General features: G+C 44.4%; 5 protein-coding genes across 6 annotated transcripts in view; 2 read left to right on the forward strand and 3 right to left on the reverse strand.

Annotated features, from left to right (window-relative positions):
• The window catches only part of dlk2 (delta-like 2 homolog (Drosophila)), a 53,089-nt gene extending 47,407 nt beyond the window's left edge, over positions 1 to 5,682 (forward strand). Inside the window, exons 4-6 of the mRNA XM_063191176.1 lie at positions 3,552 to 3,682; positions 4,227 to 4,371; positions 4,671 to 5,682. Of these exons, the coding sequence (XP_063047246.1) occupies positions 3,552 to 3,682; positions 4,227 to 4,371; positions 4,671 to 5,664 (1,270 nt within the window). The 3' untranslated portion in view covers positions 5,665 to 5,682. The remainder of the gene's footprint in view (positions 1 to 3,551; positions 3,683 to 4,226; positions 4,372 to 4,670) is intronic.
• A 6,792-nt stretch (positions 5,683 to 12,474) lies between these two features.
• Positions 12,475 to 15,244, reverse strand: dnph1 (2'-deoxynucleoside 5'-phosphate N-hydrolase 1). The gene is made up of 4 exons (XM_063191956.1): positions 14,974 to 15,244; positions 14,663 to 14,734; positions 14,170 to 14,280; positions 12,475 to 13,522 (listed from the first exon to the last, which is right to left on the reverse strand). Exons 1-4 carry the CDS (start codon positions 15,107 to 15,109, stop codon positions 13,407 to 13,409), a joined length of 435 nt encoding a protein of 144 aa, XP_063048026.1. The 5' UTR covers positions 15,110 to 15,244; the 3' UTR covers positions 12,475 to 13,406.
• Positions 15,245 to 17,315: 2,071 nt separating this feature from the next.
• On the reverse strand, positions 17,316 to 18,982 carry LOC134440954 (transcription factor A, mitochondrial-like). The gene has a single exon (XM_063191111.1). It carries the CDS (start codon positions 18,797 to 18,799, stop codon positions 17,957 to 17,959), a length of 843 nt encoding a protein of 280 aa, XP_063047181.1. The 5' UTR covers positions 18,800 to 18,982; the 3' UTR covers positions 17,316 to 17,956.
• On the forward strand, positions 18,953 to 22,276 carry mea1 (male-enhanced antigen 1). Its single transcript, XM_063191112.1, has 4 exons — positions 18,953 to 19,039; positions 19,251 to 19,556; positions 19,854 to 19,962; positions 20,798 to 22,276. Exons 2-4 carry the CDS (start codon positions 19,281 to 19,283, stop codon positions 20,959 to 20,961), a joined length of 549 nt encoding a protein of 182 aa, XP_063047182.1. The 5' UTR covers positions 18,953 to 19,039; positions 19,251 to 19,280; the 3' UTR covers positions 20,962 to 22,276.
• ppp2r5d (protein phosphatase 2, regulatory subunit B', delta) overlaps positions 22,151 to 26,500 on the reverse strand; it is a 51,008-nt gene continuing 46,658 nt past the window's right edge. Inside the window, exons 15-17 of one of the 2 annotated variants that reach the window (XM_063191109.1) lie at positions 26,142 to 26,186; positions 25,911 to 26,021; positions 22,151 to 25,611 (exon numbers count right to left, since the gene is read on the reverse strand). In XM_063191109.1, coding sequence (XP_063047179.1) covers positions 25,474 to 25,611; positions 25,911 to 26,021; positions 26,142 to 26,186 — 294 coding nt within the window. In that variant the 3' untranslated portion in view covers positions 22,151 to 25,473. The remainder of the gene's footprint in view (positions 25,612 to 25,910; positions 26,022 to 26,141; positions 26,187 to 26,500) is intronic. The other variant, XM_063191110.1, reaches the window with a different exon arrangement.

Genomic DNA, 26,500 nt, shown 5'->3' on the forward strand with positions numbered 1-26,500 from the left:
ACATCCAGACACACGCACACACACAATCTCTCAGAATTCAGTGAAATCTCTGGTACCTGTTAGTTTAGGCAATGGGTGAAAAAATCGCTCACAAGGTGATACAAGCATGAAACTTGGCACAGGTGTTCTTTAGGACATGCTTATCAATATCAGGGGTGGAGCCACTCAGAATTCCATGTTGCATAGCAACGGTTGCTAGGAAAAGCATTTCCCTTAGCAACCAGCATTAATTATGCAGTTTTAAATTGATTTTGTGGTATTAAGGCATCTGTACCCTGAGCCATTGTCTTAAAAGCATTGTAGCAATGCTGAAAAAGGCTAGGCCTACATATTACAAATATGCACCCTTTTCCTTACAGTAACAACCAGCATCAATGAAAACAGGTTCCGAGCAATTGTATGTATTGTATTGTGATCTGAATATTGACCGTGTGTCCTAAAATCACTACATGAATCCTTCAAGAGGTTATACATTAGCAACATGTGCAACAATGGCCCCTTTGATGTCATTTTTTTCCATTGAAGTCATAGCAATTGTGTGAAAAATACAGGGGTTGTACAAAATAATGGAAATACCTGTCATTTTAGAGTGGGACGTTTCATGTCACAAGTGGACCAGCCTGTTACCAATCTTCATTAACTGCACATTGCACCAGTAAGGTTAAGTGTGAAGCTTCAATTAGCAGGGTAAGAGCACAGTTTTGCTCAAAATCTTGCAGTGCACACAACATTATGGGTGACATATGCACACAACATTATGAGTGATATATCAGAGTTCAAAAAGGAGAAATTCTTGGTGCGCGTGTAACTGTTGCATCTTTGACCAAGACAGCAAGTCTTGATGATGTATCAAGAGCCACAGCATCCAAGTTAATGTCTGCATACCACCAAGAAGGATGATCTTCATCCAAAGTGAATAACTGTGGATGCAAGAGGAAGCTGTCCGAACTCTCTGAAAGGGATGTTTCGGTGTTGACCCAGACTGTATCCAAAAAAGAATTTCTCCTTTTTGAACTCTGATATGTCACCCATTGTGTTGTGTGCATTGCAAAATGTGGAGCAAAACTGTTGAATCTCCACACTTCACCTTACTGGTGCAATGTGCAGTTAATGAAGATTGGCCAACAGGCTGGTCCACTTGAGCCATGAAACTTCCCACTCTAAAGTGACCGGTGTTTCCATTATTTTGCCCAAGCCCTGTACAATATACACTTCTATTTACTTTTTGAAGACACAAGACAATGAACACAGTTAGGGCAGTGCTGTGTTGTTAATTGTAGCCTAAGTGATTCTTGACATGTCCTGGTAGCCTTTTATTAATCACTATATAAGTACAGTGAGTTGGGTGCTACAATATTAAGATACACACTGGTATCCAAAAAGTTGGGACACTTGATATTTTGTAAATTAAAACAAAATACTCTTCAATCCATACAAACATTCAATCCATACATACGATGGAGAGCTGTGCAAAGAGAGGAAAGCTGAAATGAAAGCAAACCAAGTTGGTTCCTCTACATCAGGAGAGTTTTGACCATGGGGTGGCCAGGTTGGGGCCCATTGAAATCTTGCTACTTGGAAATATAACATGTTCATATTCTGGTTCTGGGCATCCTGTGTGGTGTCCCGTTGAAAACAATGGCATTAGAATATAATATAATAGAATAGATAATAAAAGAAAGCCTTAATTGACATTATACAAAGTATACTGAGATTTTAGCTTCCCTACAAGATGCACAGTCCTTTACACTGTAGATGAACACAGTCCAGTAAGTGTAAGTTCAGTGTAGTGACAGCTTTGGGGAAGAATATTAATTTCAAATTAGGCTAGTCTGTGTGGTGCTGAGCAGTTAGTGTGGTAACCCATTGATATTATTGTAGCATAAGCATATCTCATCATGCATGCAAACATACTCATATACAATTCATGCAGACTATTAGCTGTGGAACTCAGACTGTGAACACTGTGAAAACCAATTTCAGTCTCTTGCCATAGCTGATGTTTGTGGCATCTGGCAAAATGGTGAGGGTTTTGGGAAGAATGTGTGTGGTCTTTAAACACCTTCATCTATGACTGGGGCACTCTTGAACAATGCCTAAGGAACATTTCACTCCTCATAAGCATCATCGTCAGTTCTTGAGGTAGAATTTATATATTTCTCTACAGTTGTTAATGTCACACCTCCCTAAGAGATGGTCAAGGTGTGAGTTCTGTGATTCTATCTCAAGAAGGCTTCTCTAAACCGTTGCAATCCAATGACTCCCACTCACGAAGGCTATTCTGCCACAGCATATCAAGAGGGAAGTTGGCTATTATAATGCAGGCATGTAGTGTCATATCGGCAGTTGTCCTCTCTGGCTGAGTGAGAATGGACTGGCTCAGCACAGTGGAAGATTCTTTGGTCAAATTTGCTTGAAGACAGTGCAAATTGTCCAGAGTTGCTGAAGTGTTCTTGATAGAGCAGATGTTAAGACTATACATGTGTTTATGCACATCTCAAATGTTGACTACACAAAGCTGACTGTGAGAAAACAATGCCTTTGGCAGTGAAATTCTGCCAATTGAAAATGTTCAATTCAATTCTGTCTAGCTATAGTCGATAGCAATCAATAGTTATCTGAAATATTATAGCCTAGTGTTATAAAGAAATGAAAGGTTTGGTACTTTTAACTTTGTAAATACAATATAGGCTACAGAGTCAGTAGAGGGGTGTATAATTATTATACTGACTAGTATAGGGAGAAACACATTTCTTTGCATTCCAAATACTATTGTTTTGAATGTAACTTGTCTTTAACTTGACATATAATTAGGCCCGTGAGGTTGAAAGAATGTTAGTCATCCTAAAGATATGTGGCACCCATTTAGGTTTGGATTTAAATATTAATAATACTGGGGTAAGCATGAGGACCACTGTCAGATGACACTTCTCAACACAGCACGCATGTATCATGTAATATACTGTATGCATTCTTTCTTCCTGAAATTTGTTTTTTTTTGTCTGGTCAGTTGGCAGTATTTGGTACAGGTATATAATATAAATATAGGCCTGCCATATAGACTTGACATGATTTCAAAAAAGACATGACAATTTTTATTATTCACATAGTTACAATGATTTTGGGTGGATAGAATTACATCATAAGGGGTCATTATCGTACATATTTGCCATGTATAACCTCTTAAAGTATTGCTACAGTGATTTTAGGACAATGACTCTGGGTACAGATGCCTTCATACCACAAAATCAATTATAAATGGCATAATTGATACTGGTTGCTAGGGAAAATGCTTTACCTAGCAACCGTTGCTATGCAACATGGAATTCTGAGTGGCTCCACCCCTGATATTGATAAGCATGTCCTAATGAACACTTGTGCCAAGTTTCATGCTTGTATCACCTTGTGAGCGATTCTTCCAGTATTCAACACCCATTGCCTGCGCTAGTTGTATTGTGTAACACCCTGTCGTGTGTGTGTGTGTGTGTGTGTGTGTGTGTGTGTGTGTATGTGTGTGTGTGTGTGTGTGTGTGTGTGCGTGTGCGTGTCAGGTGTGACCCAGGCTGGGGCGGCGCTACGTGTGGAGAGTGCCTGCGGATGCCGGGGTGTGTGCACGGCTCCTGCCATCAGCCCTGGCAGTGCACCTGCGAACCCGGGTGGACCGGACGCTTCTGCGACAAAGGTGTGTGTGCAGAGGTGTGTGTTTGTATCCCTGTGTTGCTCATCCACTCATAACCCGTTAAGACGTGGCATCACACAGTTGCTGTTACCAGAATGGCAATGACCAAGTAGTGCATTTATAAAGGCCTTGTGTTATGTCATAGTAGTGTTAGAATTAAAAGAATCTTTGGTACTAGTCAACTTTTCAATGACTATTACAACATTCCACTGATGGAACAGTGAGCATTATGGGGCTACAGGTGTGCTACAGATACTATGTCTATGGTGTGTGTGTGTGTGTGTGTGTGTGTGTGTGCGTGTGTGTCTATCTGTCTGTCTCTCTGTCAGACAGCCCTGCAATACTTTGACTAACCCCCTCATGGGGCCTAGATAAACTTTTTGTAGCTTGGTCCACCCATTCTTTCTGGACTTTATTATTATTATTGCTATTGTGCCTGTGTGTTCATGATTGTGTGTGTGTTTATGTACCTACAGTATTTAACACAACATTCTTTGTGCGTGTGTGTGTGTGTGTGTGTGCACGCGCGTGCGTGCATGTGCTGCAGACGTGTATGTGTGTGAGCGCGAGGAGCCGTGTCGTAACGGGGCCACGTGTGTGACGGAGGACAGCGGGGACTACACCTGCCTCTGCCCCGATGGCTTCCATGGCCGACACTGCGAGTTCAAGATGGGACCATGCTACAACACCAAGTGAGTAGCACGCACTGTTTGTAACACACGCAACAAGACCATTATGATTATAGACCAAGTGAGAATTACTGTTGCACAAACACACACACATGTTCACACACAAACACACACAAACACATGCACACGTACAGGTATGTGCGCACATGCACACGCACGCACTGACAGAGACACACGCACAACATTTCACGCAAAACGAGCAGCCTCTGCAAGGTCCCAGTGTGCATATGCCAAACATGTAAATACTTTTTAAATGAGTATTGTATTTATATTCGTATGTATTTTCTCTCCTCCTCCCCCAGGTCTCCGTGTAAGAATGGCGGTCTGTGCGAGGACCTCTCGGGCTTCTCGGCGGTGCTAAAGTGCCGCTGCCTGGCGGGCTTCACGGGCCCACGCTGCGAGACCAACGTGGACGACTGCCGCCTGCAGCCCTGCGCCAACGGCGCCACCTGCGTGGACGGCGTGAACCGCTTCTCCTGCCTGTGCCCGCCGGGCTTCTCGGGCCGCTTCTGCTCCGCCAACCTGGACGACTGCGCCGGCACCCCCTGCCTGAACGGCGGCCGCTGCGTGGACCGCGTCAGCTCGTTCCTGTGCCTGTGCGTGAACGGGTTCTCGGGCAAGACGTGCCAGGTGCCGCCTGGCAGTGGGCGCAGCGGTGGTGGTGGTGGTGGTGGACAGTGGGGGGCGCCAGAGAGGGTGGGACAGACTGGTGGTGGACAGAGAACAAACAACACCCAGGACTCTGGAGTGGCGAGGGGGACAGAGGCGAAGGGACAGTTACAGGGGAAGGCGGAGGGAGAAGGGGACAAGAGGCTGCTGAAGATCTCAGTCAAGGAGGTGATGGCCCAGCATGGGGGCACCGGGTGGGGAGGTCTGTCGGAGGCTCAGCTGATAACACTGCTGGTGCTGGGTGGGGTGACGCTGGCCATGGTTGCCCTGACGGGGGCTCTGGTGCTCCGAGGACACTGGCAGAAGCACTGTGCCCCCCACTGCCGATGCAGACCTCCTCCTCCATCCTCATCCTCCCGTTCCTCTGCATCTTCATCATCACCGTCGTCACCGTCATCATCACCGTCGCCGTCACCGCTGCGGTTCTTCCGCGGTTGCCGAGCGACGAGGGGGTCGTCGTCTTCGTCGTCATCGTCGAGGGAACGAGGGCAGGAGGTGAGGCCTTCCTCGTCACCGCTGTCGCAATCGTCGCCCCCTGCTGAGCAGGAGTGTAAAATCAGTTTCCTGGAGCCGCCACCCGACCCGCCCGGACTAGAGAAGAAGAAACTAAACAGTGAGATCATATGAAGACACACCTCCCCACACCATAACCCCGCCTTCTTTCATTTTTTCCCCCCTTTCTCTACCTCCAATCAGGTGTGGTTACAGCACACGAGTGAGTGGTGCCTGCACCTATCAGAGCGGACCTGCCTTGCCTCCTAAATCCCTATACACACAGCCATAGCCCTCCTTCCATTGGGTGTGAGTTAAGCCACGCCTCTGGGGACCTCTTGGGGCTAAAGTGCTGGGGACAATTTTAGGGGTTGACCACCATCGGAACTGTGTGTAAAGATTTGTGATTGGTTGGACTGACTAGGGTCCCACCCACACCTACGTACGTGCATCCACACCTGCACTCACACGGGCCTATTCAGGACTCGCAAGATGAGATGATATTTTCTGACCACTCAGCCTGTGTGTGCAGTGTGATTTGTTAAGTCACACAAATACACACCACACACTCACAAACCACTAAAACACAAGGTCATTTATATGGTTACGCATACGAAGATGCACACACGCACGCACGCATGCACGCTCACACACACACGCACACACACACAACCACACACGTTCTGGGTTAAGTTCTAACTCAGTGAATGAGATTTCTCTCTCGACCTGGCCATCATTTGAACTGTACAATTCATTGTGATTGGTCACTCATGATAAGTGTAGTGGGACTCTTGCCATAAGTCATGTGAAGATAAATATTTGTTTGTTTGTTCGTTTGTTTGTTATGCAGATATTTTACAACAGCAGTGGAACATCTCACATAGATTTTTGCCATAAGCAGTGACCATACTGTGACCATACCAGAATGTTTTTTGTAAAGAAAAATCACCCAAAAACAAAGAAAAAAACAAAATTCATAGTACTGTATTTATATCAAAAAATGAAGTTGGTCTCTTGCACTGATATATATGAATAAATACGTATATATATATAAATATATATATTGAAAATCTGTAGAATGACAAACGATAGGGATTTATTGTCATAAATTTAAATTATTAATGTAATTTATTTGTGATATGTATTTGTTATATGTATATGTATGTTTTTTTGGTTACGTGTCACTCCTATTTTTGATACTGAAGTTTCATTAAAGTTTTGTGAACTGTTCTTCAGATCCATTATTGAATATTCCCAGAAAACCTTAAAGAAAGGAAGAAAGGATCTCTAAAATTAAGGAATTCATCTCTCTCTGTAAATTTAAATACAACATAAATATGATAAATGTGAGTTTAGAAATGTTGACATGACAACAGTTCCGATTCTGGCCCTGAACAACAAGAAACAATACATGGGTTCTAAATTTTGTTTATTACCTGATTGCGCGAACCTAGTTGCGCACAACTCAACCTCTGATAGTTCCGCTGTCGGTCAAATAATTAGCTCACGTGGTTGGCTGCGTTGCAGATGTGGTGGGTGCGTTATTTAGAGAGAGGTTCTGGGTCCAGATTCTGGTCTTAGTTGATATGACAACATAAAGAGGCCCAGTCCAGATTCTGACTTGTATGATGGGGTTACTCTGTGAGGCAGAGAGAGTGAAGGACCTGGACAACATTCTGGCTTTAGTTGGCATGACAACAACATAGACGAGAAACAAAGACACTGGCCTTAGTATGCAATACAGACAGTGGAGGTGCAGCTCAAATATGGGTTTTACACAACAAGGGTACATAGCAGGCATGAAGACACAGAACATGGAGAGACCTGAACCACTCCAGACTCTGAACAGTATACATAGGTTCTACATTTTTGTTTTCTCCTGGCTGCGCGACTCTAGCATGCGCACAACTCAACCTCTGATTGTTGGAAACCGCTGTCGGTCAAAAAATGAGCTCACGTAGTTGGCTGCCAGTGCCTTGCCCCTCACAACACTGTGTTTATAAACACGTTGAACTCATGTATAGGTTTCTGGGCTCAGCAGGCCTGAAATGGGACCACAAACAGGCCTGGGCATTTTTGGCATAGACCAGCCCTTCAGCCCCACCCCCATACTACCATTATGATGGGCTCAGTACACTGTATATTAAGGATACACCAATGGACCACCCCAATCTAAATCGTGGGCCGGTGATACAAGTAAAAAAAATCAACGGCATTGGCCCCTGATGACTGTCAGCCCACCGGGAAAATGCCCAGCATGCCAGACTACCAGTCCAGCCTTGGGGCTCAGTCAGCGATGCTCTTGAGGATCTGAACCCAGATTTTGGCATCAGCAGAAGTGACAGCCAGGGATTGTAGAGGGACCTGTTCCAAATGCTGGCCTATGTATGATGACAACATAGAGAGAAACTGGTGCAGATTTCAGCTTCTAACAGGCAGGGGTGCCGCCAGAAATGTTGGGCCCCTTGAAAGATTCAAATTTTAGGCCCCCTGCCCAGTCAATGCTGTCAGTGCTTGGGCCCTTAGAATCTGTAACACCTTTCCCCTAGCGGCACCCATGCTAACTGGCATGACACAAAGCAGAAGGAGAAACCCAGCACAAATGCTGGACTTGCTCTGCGAAAGGGAGCACAGACAAAAGTCTCTCCAGATTCTAGGCTAACTTAGCAAGCAGAGCAAGAGGTCCCAGATTCTGGCTTTTGCCATGATGATATGGTGCATTGAGACCCAATCCAGATTCATTTAGGCTTACTAAGCAAGGCGGAGGTATCAACATAAAGAGGTGCTGGGCTTTTGACATCACGACAGTGCATAGAGACACATTCCAGATTGTAGTTTTTGACACCACAAAAGTGCATAGAGAGAGACGATGCATACCCTGGCCTTACTGAGTGAGGTGGAGGTGGAGGCGGAGGCGGAGGCTTGAGGGCAGCACAGCGCAGGTCTGGGCCCAGAACAGATGGTGTCCGGCTGGCATGGAGAGGGTGAGCACCCCCCTGCCAGGTCATTATGGCTCAATCATACTCACCAACACATCTGTCCATAACACTCCCATCTCCTTTGCAAATCGCCATGTCGCTCACCCGCAGCTAGAAACCCTACAGCAAATGGCTCAGGTAACACCCAGGAACTAAGGAGCCCTCATATGAGGCCAGAGGGGAAAACAAGCAGCCTGGTCTGTGATGAATATGTGAATATTTTGGTCTAATTGTAACTACAGCCATACTGACATTCATACTGAATGACAAACATTTGAACTGTCACAACTGACAAAAGTGTGAGTGGTCAGAGCAACAAGGAACTGGGGTGTGTGCGTGTATAGCAAAATGGTGGACTTTTTAGTGCAAGAGAAGGCCCTTTTGAGGGCCCGTTGGGTCTTGTGCTGGCTTGATTTGTCCTTATTAACCCAATCTCCAGGGGGCTAGGAGTTACTTTCTTTGTATTTTAGTTAAAAATATCTGATTCCAACCTCTCACCTCCCTCTTCTGTTGTGACCTTTACTTAGGGGCATTCCAGCCCTATACTGTATAAAAATGCCTAGGTGGTATGTCATTAGATTGGACTTATTAGTCATTACACCCAATTTGCAGGGGAACAAAATGTGGTACAGGGCAATAAAATGTAGGTAATTGCAGGTGCAGGTGTTTTTTTTTTTTCCTGGCGTGCAATTCATATAATGCAATGGCTCCATTAATCACAATTAGATTCAAGGCATCATTAAACACTGCAGAGGCAATAACTTAGGGTACTCTCCTTTCTTTATAATGTTGTTATTGTTATTAGCTGAGCAGATCAAATGTTATATGCCTCTAATAAACATAGCAGACCTACTCAGAGTTAGCCTCTTTTTTACATCCTCTCATACTATACATCCAAATGAAATGTAGTGCAAGGGTTTGTTTAAAACCAGGCCACTCCAGAGTATGGTATGTGAAATCCATCAGTATAGGGGACAGCAAGATGATTTTTGGGCACAGGATGAGATGACATGACATGACATGTTTTTCCTCCTGCTGTTTCTGTTTGCTCCAGAGAGTAGTGATGGCTTTTACTGATGTTTGACATTCCAATTTAAATAGAGCTGATATCTGCAGGGGGGACAACCAAAAAAAACATTTGGCAGGCTCTCAGTGAAGTGAACAGCGTTTTTTTTTTTCTCCTTTTAATTCATTCAAATTGGGCAGCAAACGATTAGCACAAACAATCATTACGAGCAGCATGGTCAAATCTGGCAACTGGAAAGTCATTTGAGTTTTACTTTTTGCCCAGATGCACATTTCACTTGTTTGTATGCCTTTTCATTTCCTGAGTCCTGCTGTGTGTGTGTGTGTGTGTGTATGTGTTTACTTGGTGGCTGAGTGTTTGTTTGAGTGTGGAAGGAATGGCATGTAACCACCAAACTATGAGGTTGAGTTTTTGTGTATAGAGAATTAGTCTTTTTCTGGTATATCTACAGCCAGTTACTGCATCAGTTCTCGGCACAGCCACTGAAGCACTGTCTAGCAGTGCCTACACTGCTCTGCGCCGTAAAATGATGTGATGCCACAGCACCCCCTTGTGGTCTCCACAATGACAAGTATGACTCTTGTCCTTGTAGGTAATGAGCGTTTAATGGAAGTCTTATTTCTCATGATTGTGTTCAGGGAAGCTTACAGGGGGGGGAGGGGGGGGAGGGGACACACACACGACACAAAGGGGTCACGGCCCCAGAAAGATGGCGAGCCCATAATTCAGTCCTCATTACATTGAATGTATTGGGTGGGGGGCCTTTTCAAAGGACTCTGTCCTAGGCCCAGCCAAAGTGGCCAGTGGCCCTGCTTGTGTTCATAGTGTTGTAAGTCACTTTGGACAACAGTGTTTCTTCATATTGTCCTTCATGCTATAGTCCTATTTTTTTGATTGTCTGTCGATGAGCACACTGAAGTAAAACCCTAATATCTTGCATAGTAATAAAGAATTAGTGACCGCAACAACACTCAGATAAGAGGTCATTAATTTATGTTGCATTTACAGAAAAATAGGTTGTATTTCTAAAACTTCTAAGCAATCAGCCCACCCGTCATTGAATTGCTTGAGTTGACTTGTACCAGTAGCTGTAGTGCAACTGTAATTGCTTTTTGAGATGGGTAAAACAATTATTACCTTGGTATGGAGGGAATTGGTCCAGGTATTACAATGACCCTGTCTCTCTGTCTGTCTATATGTCAACCGTGATGACTTGGTCGTCTTAAGTGGGCACCAAACAGATCAGAGCCATAAAGATTGATATGCACCTTGGAAACTAGTCTGATTATCATCAACTTTCAAATCTCTTTGAGACTTGGTCTGACCAAGAGCACAACAATTAACATTTCCCAAACGGCATGGTTGACCTGTCTCCCTTAGTTTGCTAATGGTTGTTTGCGCCCGACAAAGTGGGAGGAGTTCCCGTTTTTTCAGGAACTCAGAAACGATATTTGTATTGCTCTTCGCCTAACTAGAAGCAACGCTAAAGTTGTTGTGTCACTAGGAGGGCACAGCCTGGCTACCTCTGAACATCGCATGCATCTAGTGCTGGCCAGGAAGTTAGCTCTAGGCTGCCATGCCATCTCTGACCGCTCTTCTTGTTGTTAGGAGAACACGTCTCTCAGAGACAGAGAGTGCGTCTTAATATGCGACCTTGCCTCCTCCACTTGCGCTTGTCTCCTCGTCCCGCCTCCTGGCCCCTCCTCCGTGGAGAAAACGATAAAGTTTCCCAGCTGTCAGCCTAGCCACAACAACTTTTGAGGGACTTTTTTTCATTCACCATCCCAATTGCAAATGAGAAAAAGACTCTACAATTGAGCTTTTGCAAGATATTGAAATATAATGCTGTTGTCAGTGATGTCATCATGGCGAGAAGCAAGTGGAGGAGGCAAGGTCGCATATTAAAACGCACTCAGAGAGCGAATACAGTTGGTCGACCCCAGAGCACACTCCATTTGAGCTCTGGCAGTAGCTCCTACCTCAGCCATACAGGGACATGACATCACACTCAACACCCCTAAACTACAGTAACCTACATAAGGCATTTCTGGTTTAAATAAAGGCGAAGAAACGATGTAAGACGCAATGCGGAAAGTGGCGATGGCAATATGGGTACATTTCTAAGTCACCTGAATGTAATGTTACGAACATCAAAGATTTGTACCAATCCCTATCAGTCCCATTTTCCCTGTAGTGTGTTGCTCAAGTTATTAAAGGTGCACTGTGTAATATTTTTAGAGTTGATCTCCAGAACTCATGATGCCCATTCACAAATGTTAACCCTTTCACGAGTACTATCTAATTCTAAGTATTCATTACGACTGGGAAAATTGCACCTTTTCATACATGGTGGATCTTCTCCACGTCCGCCATCTTGAATTTCCAGAATTTAAAAAGTTGTTGCTGGAAAACTAACTGTATTGGTCATATTAGTAAATATTCCTTTTTTAGTAATAGCAAATATTCATGAAAAGCTCCAATTTGGCAATAGGCAGCACAATTTTAATGAGCTGCATAGTTGCAATGCCTACGCTGACCACCATCCTACACAGTGCACCTTTAAGGGCGGAAGGGTGCTTTGGACAAGGCAAATATTCTTCTGTGTGTGAGCAGAGCATTTGAAAAAACACCACTTACTACAGTAAAGGCAAGATATAGAGATTGATCAATAAACCGGGAAAGAGCTACAGTGAAGTTACAGTCATCTTTAGAAGAAAAGTGGTCAGGGGAAATTATTGGTCATGTAGTATTTAGATACAAGAACACCTTCTGAAAGGGACTGGACAGCACACAGCTGGCAAAGCTGACAGTGGCATTGTTTTGTGAATTATTTATGACGACGCAGTATATATTTATATTTGATGAGCCCAGTCAGGTGTGATGGGTGTGTGTGTGTGTGTGTGAGCGCCGACAGAGAGAGAGACAAAACATGGAGCGGAGTTCACTGAGACAGGACTGACTGGGCAAACAACGTACCCAGTCCGCTTTATTCTGGAACAAAACTTCTAGTTGTGACAATGCAAAGCCACCTACAAGTTGTTCTGGTGGTGGCCCTCTCCTCTCGCCACTGCAGATGGTAATGAAGTGTCCATTCGTTTTATAAAGGCACAGTATGGCGCCATCTGGTGGACAATGTTTGTCACCACACACTCCACCGAGAGTGCAAGGTATTAGCTGGAGCGTGTAGCTGTAGCATGTGGTCAACACAGACAATCATGGAAAATGTAGTCTTTGAAATCTGCAGAGCGCAAACACATCTAATATAGGCTACATACATACATAAAGTGTTTTGGTTGGCCTATTTGATCAATTAAGACCCATACAGTTTGTGTGTGTGTGAGTGTGTGTGTGTGTGTGTGCATGTGAGAGAGAGTGAGTGTGAAAGTGGTAGGATAGTATTCATGATTTTTGTCTATTGACATGAGTTGAGTAATTTACATGGCAGATATTGGTGTATGTCCAAGCTATCCTTTCCTTTGAGTCCAGCTAGTCTTCAGAACATCCCAACGCAGTCTCACCCCAAGTAGTCAATTTCTGACTACCTTGGACCAGACAGCAATTTTTGACGTCTTGGGTATTCCTTCCACGTCACATTTTGACTATGTGGCCTAACCCTAAAACTATTCCTAAACCTAACCTCAATGACGTTATGCTGCCACAAGGGGGCGCCTTTGAGGACATAGTCAAAATGTGACGTGGAAGGAATACCCAAGACGTCAAAAATTGCAGTCTTGGGGTGTCAAAAATTGACTACTTGGGGTGAGACTGTGTAGAACATCCTCCTCCTCTGCGGAGGCAACACGGAGACAAGGAGGGTGATACTACTACTACATAAAGTTCTAACCAGCGAGTTCTCTCATTGGTTCTAACTCTTAGTTCTTGAGGGAACCGAAGAATGATTCCAGAATGGACTCCACCTCTTCCTCAGAGTAGTTCTTGACATGGAACGAAGAGTCATTCTCAGCCCCGCGAATCATGGCCGACAGCACTGTGCAGACAGGAAAGAATCAATACATACAGGAAGTGAGGAGAATGGAGGTCACCAACTAACCCCTACCAACTAATATGGTATTGTAGATACCAAGTGGTGGAACGGTCTCCCAGAGGCAGCAAGACTAAGCACATCTCTTGCAGCCTTCACGAAACAACTAAAGACCTTCCTCTTTCGAGAGAATCTACTAGACTAATGCTTGAACTGGCCTTGCCCCAGGGCAGACTCCTGACATGATGTTTAGTTTAGTTTAGTTTGTGTGTGTGTGTGTGTGTGTGTGTGTGTGTACTCGTTATTTACTCTTTAAAAAAAACAAAAAACTAACCCCTCTTTGCAACTGCACTTGTTGTTCTGTATATCTCCGGTGCACTTTGTATTTGCTTGTGATGTTGGCTTGATTATGTCCTCTTTTGAAAATCGCTTTGGTTATAAAGCGTCTGCCAAATGCAATGCAATGTAATGTAATATGGTTCTGTGTTCCGTAGCCATTCAGTTTAACCACTTTATACAGGATTATTTATTCCCTTTCCAGAGAGAGAGAGAGAGAGAGAGAGAGAGAGAGAGAGAGAGAGAGAGAGAGAGAGAGAGAGAGAGATGAAAGGCCATGACAGACAGACAGACAGACAGACAGACAGATACTGTACCTCTGCCAGAAGACGGTCTGAAGAGGCACAGGATCCTCTTGCCCATGTCTAGGGCCCGGCCCAGCTCATAACCCACACCAAGAGACGGCTGTGTCACCTCCGCTACGATGACTAGAGAGAAAGGGGAGAACAGAGTGGAGAGGAAGGCAAAAAGAGAAAGAGAGACAGAGATAGATAGAAGAGATGGGAAGACAGATAGGAGGGAGAGACACTTGCAATCAATTGACCGGTATGATGTATGAATATCAATATCAGTTCCCTCAACAAGTATTTGTATAGCCATATCATGGTGATTTCGATATAGGCCTACTTGCTATTACAACATTTGGGTGCACTTTTCTCTGCAAAAGATGATTGTCATTATATACCGGTACGTCATCATGTTACAAAATGACCATTATTTGGACTTGTGTGTGTTGCAAGTAGATGTGCAGCATTACAGAATCTGTCATCATTTTGGTGCATGTTGTATGTAAGGGGGAGGTTTGTTCACCATCTGACATCTCAAGCCACTCCATGTCCCTATCGTGGATTGCCTTGTCCCCTTTAACGGTTGCATCCTCGCCTGAGAAAACACGTAGAAACAGAATGGCAAATCACATCTTGCAACAATTTAACCAGAGTGGTTGCATTGCCTGCAGTAGGCCTAAAATTCTTCCAGGTAAATAATTTACCACACAGACTGGCCAGCAGTGGCCATGGAACAGAATCATGGCCAAAATCTCAACTCAATCTCAACAAGTTTTATGCTGCACTTGGAGAAGGTAATATTGCCGATATAAAACAAAGCTGTTCTTTGTGTACCTTTTTCCGTGAGGTTGCCGTGGCTGACATGCTCCGTCAGAACTGTACCATACTGCTGGCATTTCTTAACAATCTTCTGATAGAGCACCACGTCGTCTCTGCCACCCCTTATGCTACCGCAAAAGTATATGTGCATGTTAAGACTAAAGAGCGGGTGTAATAACAAATCAATAAGACGTCCAATATACAACTGCGCTCAGAGCCAAGTTCAAGTTTGGAATGAGAAGCACGCGATACACATGTGTCTCAGCACTGGCGCCAAACACACTGCTTTTTCTGCACGCCTTCTTCCGCTACGTCATGCAGGAACTCTGATCTGTCTCTCAATCTCGACGAGTTGGCACCCTCTTGTGGTGACCTTACATCATTACCGTTTAAAAGCTGAGAAAAAGGTCTGCTCAGGCCTAGTTGAACTTGAAGGGCAAGATCAGATCAAGAGTTCAAGTCCACCCTTTTCGCAAAATCACTCATTCACGATTGCAATTATTGAATAAGAATATTGCTACCTTTATGAAAGTTACATTCATGGATGTAAAATCTAGGTTTTATGTCAAGTGCCTCTGAGCTCCATAACCAATGAGTTTGGATGTATTGTATGAAAAGCTGCATCACAAAGCAAAACAACTTTTGAGAAGGTACAGATTATTATTAACCCAGTGTACCTACTGCGTAGTGCACACTCTCATTTTTAATGAATCCTTCATGGATCTTGCTTTTTTCTCAACTACCGGTACATGTATGAATTTAAAGGGAAAAGCCATGACTAAATGCCCATTTTGTTGAAAATAAAACAGCAGAAGGGAAAAAGACAAGACAGAACATATTTTGTGTTTGCTTACTAGAGGTGCTCCGATTGCTCGGCAGCCGATCATGCTCGGCCGATAATGGCCAAAAATAGCCTGATCGGTGATCGGAAAAACATGCCGATCAAAAAACCGATCCAGAGATATTAAATTCCTCACGCAACCATTTCGCCTTTACACCTGGCGCTGCCTGCATGTAGCCTAGGTGCTGGATCTGCACAGCTGCTGCACCAAAATAAGGCATCTTTACTTGTCTTTAACTTTTTGGAATTCCCTCCTTCATTTTCACCATTTATAATCATATCTGCATCAACAATGATCTGATTTTCCGATCCATGCTCAGTTTACATGACGCTTGTAATTTGTGAATGACGTGTCAGTCTCGCCATGTTCACTATTTTGAGTTACAGCCTGTCAGCACGCAACAACTAAACGTTTCCAAAACAATCATCAACTGTATTGTTTTTAAAGTTGTAGCCTAATGGACAGCCAGGTCATTAGTTTTGTAGTCGCTGCAACACCAAACAGCAACTAGGGAGAATGGACGGTGAAACTCAATGAGTCTGTGCAGGGAATTCTACATTCTATGACAGTGTTACAGAGAAAGAGCTTTCCTCGCAGACACGCTGTGTTGTGCGTGTTCCCTGTTCTTTCAAGTGAAGTTTTTTTTTCTTGTTTTGTGTATGTAGAATCTCAAGTGTTTCAGTCACAATGTAATTTGCGATAGACTACTTCTCGCCCGTTAGCCATTTTACGTTATAACCTGTGTAGTTGCCTCGGTCAGCACGCGACAAGTTCACGTTGTCCGCACAAGCATGCCAACGTTATTGTTTTCAAAGTTGTAATTGACAGTCAGTCGATTAGTTTGATAGTCGCTGAAACGCCAAACGGCGACAGAAGTGAGAGGGAGAGAGCAGAACGGTCGCGGAGCACTGCAGCTGTGGACAGTGAGTGACAGAGAGGGGAGGGGCTCTCCTCACGAGGCTGCTCATTTAAAGCGACAGGGTTTTTTTCTCGTATGCAGAAGACGAGAGACTGAGATCCAGGTGTCTGAGCTTCAATTCAATCTCAAATAGTTAAGTAATTATATGCAATAACTTATAAATTGATGTAATGTTTCAGTTTCAATTCAATCTTAAATAGTTTAGTAATTATATGCAATAACTTATAAATTGATTAATACTGTATACTTACTTGTAGGCTATATTACCAACACTAGTCTGAAAGAGCTGAAAGATAATAATAATGATAATAATAGCCTAATAATAATAATAATAATAATAATAATAATAATAATAACAATAATAATAATAATCATAATAGTAATAGCCTAATAATAGGCCTACATTGTGAAAGCGACATGTGCAAATTAAGATTGATTGGTTTATGGGCAGAAATATTCAATAAGGATAATTAATAGGCTATTAAAAAAATAGGAAATAATTTCTGTGATCGGCAATGATCGGTGATCGGCAGATAAAGATTTTTGGTGATCGGTATCGGTGATCGGGCCAAAAAATGGTGATCGGAGCACCTCTATTGGTTACAAAATACATGTTTATTGAGTAAAGATGTAGAATGCAAAAACACATGGTTCTACTTTCTGCAATGCACGACACACACACACAAGAATAACTGATGACAAATGAAGAACTCAAATGGGCACTTAAAGTCTATCCTTGGCTTCAAAAAACAAAGCCTATCAGCTCAGGTATAGCCTGTCAACTCTGAATAGGTGTTAACACATAGCTTCATCACATAGCTTCAGTTGACCACTATTTATACAGTGTCTAACTGCTTCCATAGCCAGAATGGTTTTTGTTTGCACTTACAACATGGCAACAGAAATGAAAACAAACCAACCATCACCTGTAACTTTGCATATTTTTGGGGTATCCCCCATTGCGAAACATGTTACAAACCGTTTAAAAGCCATAAATGAACAAAATGGTGTTGAGACAATCAGTCACCATCACAGCTTTGAGAGCAAGTGTGAAGGTTGTATCCATAATGAGGGGGTATTATTTCACATTTTGCAGTAGTTGCCATGCCTTCAACACTATTCAGATACAGTAATAACACAACCACATTACATCCCTCCTATGACAGCAGTCAAGCTTTATTCAGGGACGGAGCTCAGTGAACACCCACAGGACTGCTCCTCAGTTGTATGTCAAGGCTCATGCCTTCTTTGTGGTTCTTGTAGTCTTTTTGGCAGTTGTTTTCTTCTTTGCCGTTGGCTTCTTTTTGGCAGCTGTCTTCTTGGACTTGGTGGTGACCTTGGACTTGGTCCTCTTGCCGGCCTTGGAGGTCTTCCTGGCGGGCCTCTCTCGGATCCGGATCAGGTCCTGCCTCCCAATCTCCAACATGTGCTCCTCCCACGTCTTCATCTCGTTCTTGTAGCGCACCTTGTCATCCTCGGCCAGCTGCACGTACACTTGCTTTTGCATAATGGAGAGTTTCCCCCAGTCCTCTTGAAGCGATTTCAGCTTGGCTGCCACTGTAACTCCCCTGGCCTCCTCGAAGTGCTCAGACATGAAAATGTTGAAAGGCAGTCGCGGGCGTTTGGGCTTGCCCAGGGTTGTCAGTTCCCTCTTCTTCTTGATTGCTTTTCTTTTGGCCCTTCGTTCTCTCTTCTCCTCCTCAAGGGCCAGGGATTGTGCTGGTGTCAGTTGTTCCTTGTACCGCTCCATCGTCAACTTGTATTGGTTCCGTTCAACAAGAGCTGCATTCTCAAAGGGTCGTTTCTGATCAGGCGATAGCAACCGCCATCTCTCAGCAATCTTTTTGATAACTTCATTTGCTTTGAAGTCTGGATGTTGTCGGAGGACTTGTGGTCGCTGTTCTTGCGCAAATCGCAGGTATCCAGTCAGTGGTCTTTTTGGCGGACCACCTGCCGAGGTGCTAAAAGGTTTAGCTGCAGTGAACGCACATGAGCATCTTGCAAGAGATGCACTTGAGAACAGACTAAAGGATTTAGTCAAAACGTTGACACCAGCTGCCACCAAGCTTAACGGAGCCATTGTAGTAGGTATCGCACCGGACGCAACTTCAAACGAAAAACAAATACACGAACACAGGCCGGAAAAATCTACTTAAATCGTGACAAAGTTGTTCAACGTTAGGTTAGCCACCAAGCCAACTCTCCATTTTGTTTGTGTGATGACGTGATTTCCTTTTCCGCTGTAGACAGGAAGCAAACATTGTCAGAAACATTCCAGCTGCAGAAAGCCCTGACAAATACTGCAGAAAACAAGAAAGGGGTGAGGATTTCTCGTTTACGTTTTGTATACTTTTTAAGACCAGTCTTGAACAGATATACAATGTATTGTTACTCTTCACAATCGCTGTCGAAAGGGATAATTGTCATTATGTCAAGCTAGCACTTTAGCTAACTGCGATAGTCAACCGGTTGACCAGATTCATCGCTTTATTTGCTGCTGGTGTGGCATTTGTCTGAACGTGCTATTTTAGGGTGGTCAACTACACATCCAGAGCCCGTGGATGGAAGTCATGGGTCCTGAAAGAATTCTTCCGAACTCTGAAGAGGAACTGGGACACGACCGCCCGACAGATGGAGGGGCAGTTCCCGACGAGTGGAGTGGCGAGGACATGGAGGAAGATGAAGCAGGTGCGGCAGATGAAGATGATGAAGACAATGGAGGCTACTATTACCAACCACTCAATCAAGATCCAGAGGGGATGTCAGTACCCACCGAACAACCAGATGAGGCGGGCTCACACGCCGAACAGATCCAAGAAGTCCAAGAACGAATCGAGGTAAGTCGGCTCAGTCAGGCCATGGTCAGTGAAGATACAGGTGCTGGACTTGACTGTTTTCTGCTCAGTGTGCCTTATGTGGAAAAAGGCTAGTAATTTAATGTCCTAACCCAAGGTTATCTAACATCGAAGGCCAGAAAACGTTATTCTATGCCTGGTCTGGCAGTGTGACAGATCTTTATAGCCTACCTTACAACACTTATCGTAATTTTGTGGGTGGGGACTGGGAGGAAGGTGTTTGTCTGCAGTGCAGACAGTCTGTTTTTGAAGGGTGAGCTGAAGCCAGTTGTATTGCAGGCGATGGGTCTCTTCCTGCCCCAGCCACCCCCTCCAGACAGCGATGAGGAGGAAGACCCAGACGGGGAAGCTGCATGCAGGAGCCGAGCCTCCATCCCCATGGATGCAGGTGGGGGTCACACTTCCTTTTCACTCAACATTACACATACTTTATGCCTTTATTGAAGGTGATTGAAGTTATTTTAGGTACAGGTCTCCTCTGATCTCTGAAGACACAACCGATTAACTACCAATCATGGCTGCCACCAGTACCAGTGGTCCAAGCCAAGGCACCAGTATGTGGGCCAAGGTCAGACCAGGTTGTCTCAGTTGTAGGCATCAAGAGGATGCCAGCTGTCCTCCACATCACTCTGAAGTTGACAAATTTGTGTCTTCTTCTTCTTAATACTGTTTATTGGCGGTTGGCAAGCAACTGGTTGGTGTGCATTAACGCCACCTTCTGAAATGGAGTGTGGGTCGGGATTGCTAAACTACTCTATCAAAGGAAAGAAACAAAAGAAAAGAAAAAGAGAAAAGACGACAGATTTGTGTCCACTACTGAAAATTGCTTTATGTCCTGATGTTGCCCTGATTAATTAATGTGTATGGACAGGCTCACTATATAAATAGGTAATTTTTTGTCATGACATAAAATATAGCAGTGTAATTTGGAGCAAGGCAACATGAGCATAGTTAGCCTTGTAGTTTACGCAACAGCTCAACTAAATATATGTACAATGGGCCCAAGCATGTTTCTAAATGGGTTGTAAATTATTGACAGTAACCCAATGCTGACTATGACTGTTCATATTATTTATGTCACATCTACTGACCTGCTGTGTGGCTGATGACATGTAAGCAGGATCTGAAACAAATATGCTCCCTTAGTCTATAAGTACACTTTTGCACTAAAGCTTGCTGACTTTGACTTGTTCATCGCAATGCCCTCCTCCTCCTCCCCACAGACCACGTAGAGCTGGTGAAGAGGACCATGGCAGCGGTGGCCCTGCCCTCGCTGGGCATCCCGCCCTGGGCACAGGAGATCTCAGACGACCAGTGGAAGGACATGGTCCAGCAGACCCTAGACTCCCGGCAGAGCGCAGCCGCCCTCCCGCTGAACCTCAAATGAAGACCTGGGGAGCCGGCACGTATGACTGTACAGACAGGAGGCCTATATCGTCTATATCCAACTCCTCTGGTCCAGTGCCCTTCACACATTTCATCTCATCTGTTACCTACCTTCTGCACTAGAGACGATTATCAAGGGGGCATTGAGGTGGAAAGGTGAAGGGGAATTGGTAGTATTGTGTTGAAATGTGCAGCCACGTGCAGAAAGCGTTGAAGCGGTAAGAGATCTGTCCCGCTTGGTGCATTTATTCAAACTGGATGATTGAGCTATTTCTGCTGTATGGATGTTTTTGTTTATTGATCAGGATTGTTAGAGAAAAGGCCACAGACTGGCACGTACATGTTATCTTATGGATGCATTCGTTGTGGTAAATCACAATGTGCACAGAATTTAAATTCAAACTTGCCCAGAACCCATATCATTATAGCACTCTGAAGAACCTGGCAAGACCTTGATGGTGTATTTCACTGAAACAGGGTACAGTTCATTTCCGGACCCCTAAAGCTTGGATTTCAACCATAAGACCATTCAACGGCTAACTGGGTTTGTTTACTCAGATTTGTCTCATTGCAATAACCTTATATTTTAATCAGATTTGATCTCAGAATTAAGAATACCATATAAAAAACCGGCAATGAAACTGTCAGACAGATTGTCCTTCTGCTACAGTGCTGCAGTCATGTCTCCGACTCAAAAGGGTGTGTTTCAAGTTCACGTAGTTTGCCATGTCAACGAAGTCATCAGACATGGCAATAGCCGTGTGTGTGTAACGTGTCACTGTTTGTATTGGCACCACTTCGGGGATAAAGATTAGCAATGTGCAGTTGGAACGTGACTTGTTTAAGACTGAAATAACACATGCACATAATTAGCCTATAATTCCAAGTAAAAGTTTAATGATCTGGTCTGACCAAAGTCTGTGAATTCGAAGCCCTCTGTGTGTGTGTTGCAAAGAAAGAATCCCTGAAAGTGTTTTCTTTCTTTACCGTGTAGAAGAGTATTACAGAAGTGATCATGTAAATCTGCTTTTGTGTGCAGTTAAGCAATTCTTGCATTGTAATTAAGCCATGTAAGAAATGTAGACATTTGATCAGTGAAGTTCTGCCTGTCTGTCTGTGTGCTCTTGAATTCCTTTACGATGTTGATTTCTAGAAGTCCCATGTAAATCAAACACTTCACTGTCTGTTCATGAGTCTTTGTTTTTTGACTTTATTTTTGTTCTGTACATACATGAACATCTGTACAAAATATGACTTTCCTACTATGTAATGCTCTACCTAATAAAAGTACAACTTATGTACATATGACCTGGAAAGCAGCATAAGGTTAGTGTCAGACAAGGGGAGGGTGGGATTGGGTGGGGAGGAGGGGGGCAGGCTTTTGGTTTGTAAGAGTGTGTGCATTTGTGTGTGTCTGAATAGCTGACATAGGCATTGACTTGAGATTGTAAAGCCAAGTCAGTCAACACCGGCGCCTGCTAAAATACATGATATTTGGCCAAAACAGTTAAATGTGGCTGTGGATCTGCCAAACCCATAGGAATAAATGACTATCCGTGATATCCTAACGGCTGCTTGTGACATCATAAGGGTGTGTGCTCCAGACAGATTCTAGCTTCCAATTCCTGGATCAACGAAGCCTTTTGGTAGGTTCTGGAATGTCAAAGCGGAATGTCCGAGACTGGGCAAACGGGAATAAGCGGGGGCTAGCAGAGGGGAAATGGTGCTAAAGGAATGAGGTTAGTCAGCATGAAAACCATGGAAACGGGCAAACAAAACAAGACAAGAAGTGGGACAAATGGGCTAGTTGCTTTGGCGACACTGCAGTGGTACATTATGCTCTGTTCCTAAAGAAAGTAAGTAAGTAAGTAGCCTCCGGCATACCAAGCAGCCTCAGCTGACTTGACTGCCTGGAGGAGACACTGTGTGGAAAACTTTTACTGACTTTATCTGAGGTACTGAGGTCTTTGCTCTGTGACTAGAAACAACATTCAGAGGACTCAAGAGGAAATCAGTGGGGTATCCTAGAGAGCAGGTATAGTCACTTAACCTGGGTAAGCAAGAACAAGTGGTAAACGTCTAACAAGTAGAAAAGACCCTTTGATGTTTTCAATTAACAATGAACCCGTAAGGCCGCCTCTCCATTGGGAAACTTCACACTGAGTTAATTTAGCGGGGTCAGTGACTAAACCAATTCCTTGGAAATACCCCCCCTGCCCCAAGGCTGGACTAGGCCTGCATCCTCTTAATCTCTGTCACAGCTCAGAAAGGCTGGTGAGCAGAGGACATCTTTGAGAGAAAACAGCTGCAGATTAAACAATGTCAATGACTGTGTGGCCATTTCATTCACAATGACATGACAGGCTAACAATTGCCTATAAAGAAAAAGAAAATTCATTCAGAGCTGCAGGGCTGCTATGTTGAAGCACAACAAAAAATATTGTTCAGAAAATCTGTCACACACATACGCACGCCACAAAAAAATGTGGGAATGAAGGGGAGTTAGCAGGAAGAGTAAGAGAGGAAAATTCACTCCACCTGTGTGCTACATGAGGACTTACACTAGAAACCATTCTACCTGGACATTTAAATTAAGTCGATTTCTAAAATAAAATCTGTCACAGAAACAAAGTCGCTTTTCAATGAGCATTTGTTAAAATGCAAAAAAAGCGACGGATGGACTAAACTGCATAAGTTAACAGCAACTATACCTAAATAGGTCTCTGCATCATGATTCAATCCTCTGATTGACAAGACATTTCATTTGTTGCACTATGTGGTCATGAAAAGAAAAGAAAAAAAAATCTCTCACACGTAAACCGACAAATACACTAACACAATCACACTTGAACACCTGTGCAAGATTGCTGCCAGAGCAAAAAAAAAACAAAACAAAAAGAGAAAACCAACCGTGGACGTAAACATGAAGACCGTATTGGTAAATCAATCTTCTCACCGAAAGCAAGTCCGTCTTGCTAAGTGGTCTAGAGAGAGGATAGGCTGCATGTTGGGATGTCTGCGAATACCGGAGTTTCATCAGAACATCCTGATAACGCTTGCACACTGAGCATCCTGTGCACAATTCAAACGCTAGTTTTGGACATGATCAGCAAATCACATGCACACAGACCCTCAAGACTAATCAAACACACCTCTTTGGAGGTCACTGATGCCCAATCTCTGACAGAGTGGGACCTTAACAATGAATAGACACACGCACATGCACACCTTCAGCAGTGTACATCGACAATATCCAGGCCGTCACTGAGGCCAAGGTCGTTTCATACAGTATAATACTCACAACATTTATTATATTTGGATTTAGAAAGTTTCTGCTGAGGCTGTCTGGAAATGACTCTCCAACGTTCAGCCTCCAAACACAGTTTCAAGAACTGGCGTCTTTTTAAGAGACTTTTAAATGTATGCGTGTTCACACAACGCACATGCAGCCACTAACCAAATAAACATGCACAGGTGCTCACACACACACACTATCAGAGCAGTACCAGCATGAATGGACTAGTTAAGTAGATGGAGTCTAGGCAGAAGACTGGAGTGAAGTAACGGGGTGTGTGTGTGTGTGTGTGTAATCAAAGCTGCCCGTAGGCAAGCAATGATAAACTTTCCAGGCCTTGTGATCAGCAGAACTGAAGCTGGTGCAAGTGCAAAGGCCTGCAGCTCTACCAGCAGAAGGTCATGAAACGTGTGGCCAGCTCAGATGTTCAGATATCAGGCAGGATAGCGCTGTGTGGTGGTGGCGTAGTGTACCATTATGTGGAAGCAGACGGACATTCTCAGAGCAGGAGGTGGCTCACTCAGAGACATTCATGAGACTCTTAAGCCTCCGATGTGTTTGAAACAAATGCAGGTCACACATACACAAGGCCATGTGTATGAGTGTGTATTGGTGTGCGTGTGTTTGTGTGTGTGCGTGTGTTGAAGAGGAAGAAATGGTCTTCTCCGCTCACAGACACACATGAGTACACGCTCATTACTGTAGGCGATGCCTATACTCCATCAGGCTCATATGACTTTGCAATGCAGACCGATCACAGCTCTGCGCCAGCTTGTGTGTGTGTGCGCGCGTGATTGTGTGCGTGCGTGCGTTTCTGTGAGTCAGGGCTGCTGCTGCTGCTGTACGGAATGCTGGCTTCTGTGGCTAAGGGGAAGTTGGGCGGCGGGTGGGAGTGTTTTAAAGGGACGAGAGCAACAAAGAGACAAACAAACAGAGAAAAAAAACATAGAAAAACAAATAAAAAAATGAACAGCGGGCGTGGGATGGATGGATGGACGGACAGACTAACGAAAAGAGACACAGGACAGTGATCAGGGGCGCGAGTCGCGACACATTCACACACACCAGATAGCAGCCAAGTCTGGGGCGGAACGTCAGCCTGACCCCCCCCCCCCCAACCAATCAGGACCGGGTGAGGAGTGGAATGGGCGGACGTGGGGCGTTCTGATTGGCTGAAAGGGCCGTCAGAGGGGCCTCCTGATTGGCTGGAGGGGGCGGTCAGAGGGCCTCCTGATTGGCTGTCAGGTACTCCTCTGCTCGCTTGTGCGCCTCCAGGGCTTTGATGGTGTAGACGTCCTGAGGGAGCTCCGACTTCCGCCGCATCAGAACTTTGTCCTTCTTCAGCTCCTTCATGCCCTGGGGAAACACACGCACATGCAGACACGCAAGTGAAAGAGCTGCCAACATATCCACTGGACTGTAAAGGTGAGTGGTTTGCATACGATTAGCACGCACTAGTGCTGTGTAACATGGGCAAGCGGATTGAATATGGTTGCTAGGTAATGAAAAAAAGGTCATAAAGATACATGTACTTTTGGCACTCTTAAGGTACTGTGTGCGTGTAAGTGGTATGTGCACTGATGTGTAATGGTGTAAGGCGAGGTGTGTGTGTGTGTGTGTGATGGTGTGTGATGGTGTGTGTGTGTGCCTGTTACCGGTGTGGCTTCTGACTCCACCGTCTTCTTCAGCAGCTGGATGTCTTCTGCTGTAGGAGTCTCCGTCTCCATGGAGTAGAGCGGCACCCCGGCGTCATTGTAAACCATAAACTGCAAACACACACACACACACTAAGTGACCAATGACCCCATCTACACACTTGCATGTGCCAACATGCAAATACACACATGCACACACACACTTCAAGGTTTAGGTTTAAAGGAAGTCACCTCATCCGGATGGCCAGGCCTTAGCTCTGGATAGACTAACTGCATCTGTGCAAAGATGGAACAGACAACATAAAAATATCACTGACTAAGCCTTTACTCTTTGCGTCTCTCTCGCACACTCACGAACGCGCGCACACGCACACCTATAATTAAATTTGGAGCTTTCCTTCCTCAGTGGCCTCCGAGCTAAAAGATGTGTCATCAGAAATGAACAGTGATAATTACATTTGTCTGGAATACAAAACCACAGCTCCTCCAATTAATTAAAAACAGCTACTTGTTTAAAGGTCAAAACAGACTTGGCAGCAGTCCTACAGTATGTAGGCGACTTGTTGAAAGATCTAAACAGGCCTATAGTG

Source organism: Engraulis encrasicolus, chromosome 24 (genome assembly GCF_034702125.1).
Source record: "Engraulis encrasicolus isolate BLACKSEA-1 chromosome 24, IST_EnEncr_1.0, whole genome shotgun sequence".
NCBI classification, from domain to species: domain Eukaryota; kingdom Metazoa; phylum Chordata; class Actinopteri; order Clupeiformes; family Engraulidae; genus Engraulis; species Engraulis encrasicolus.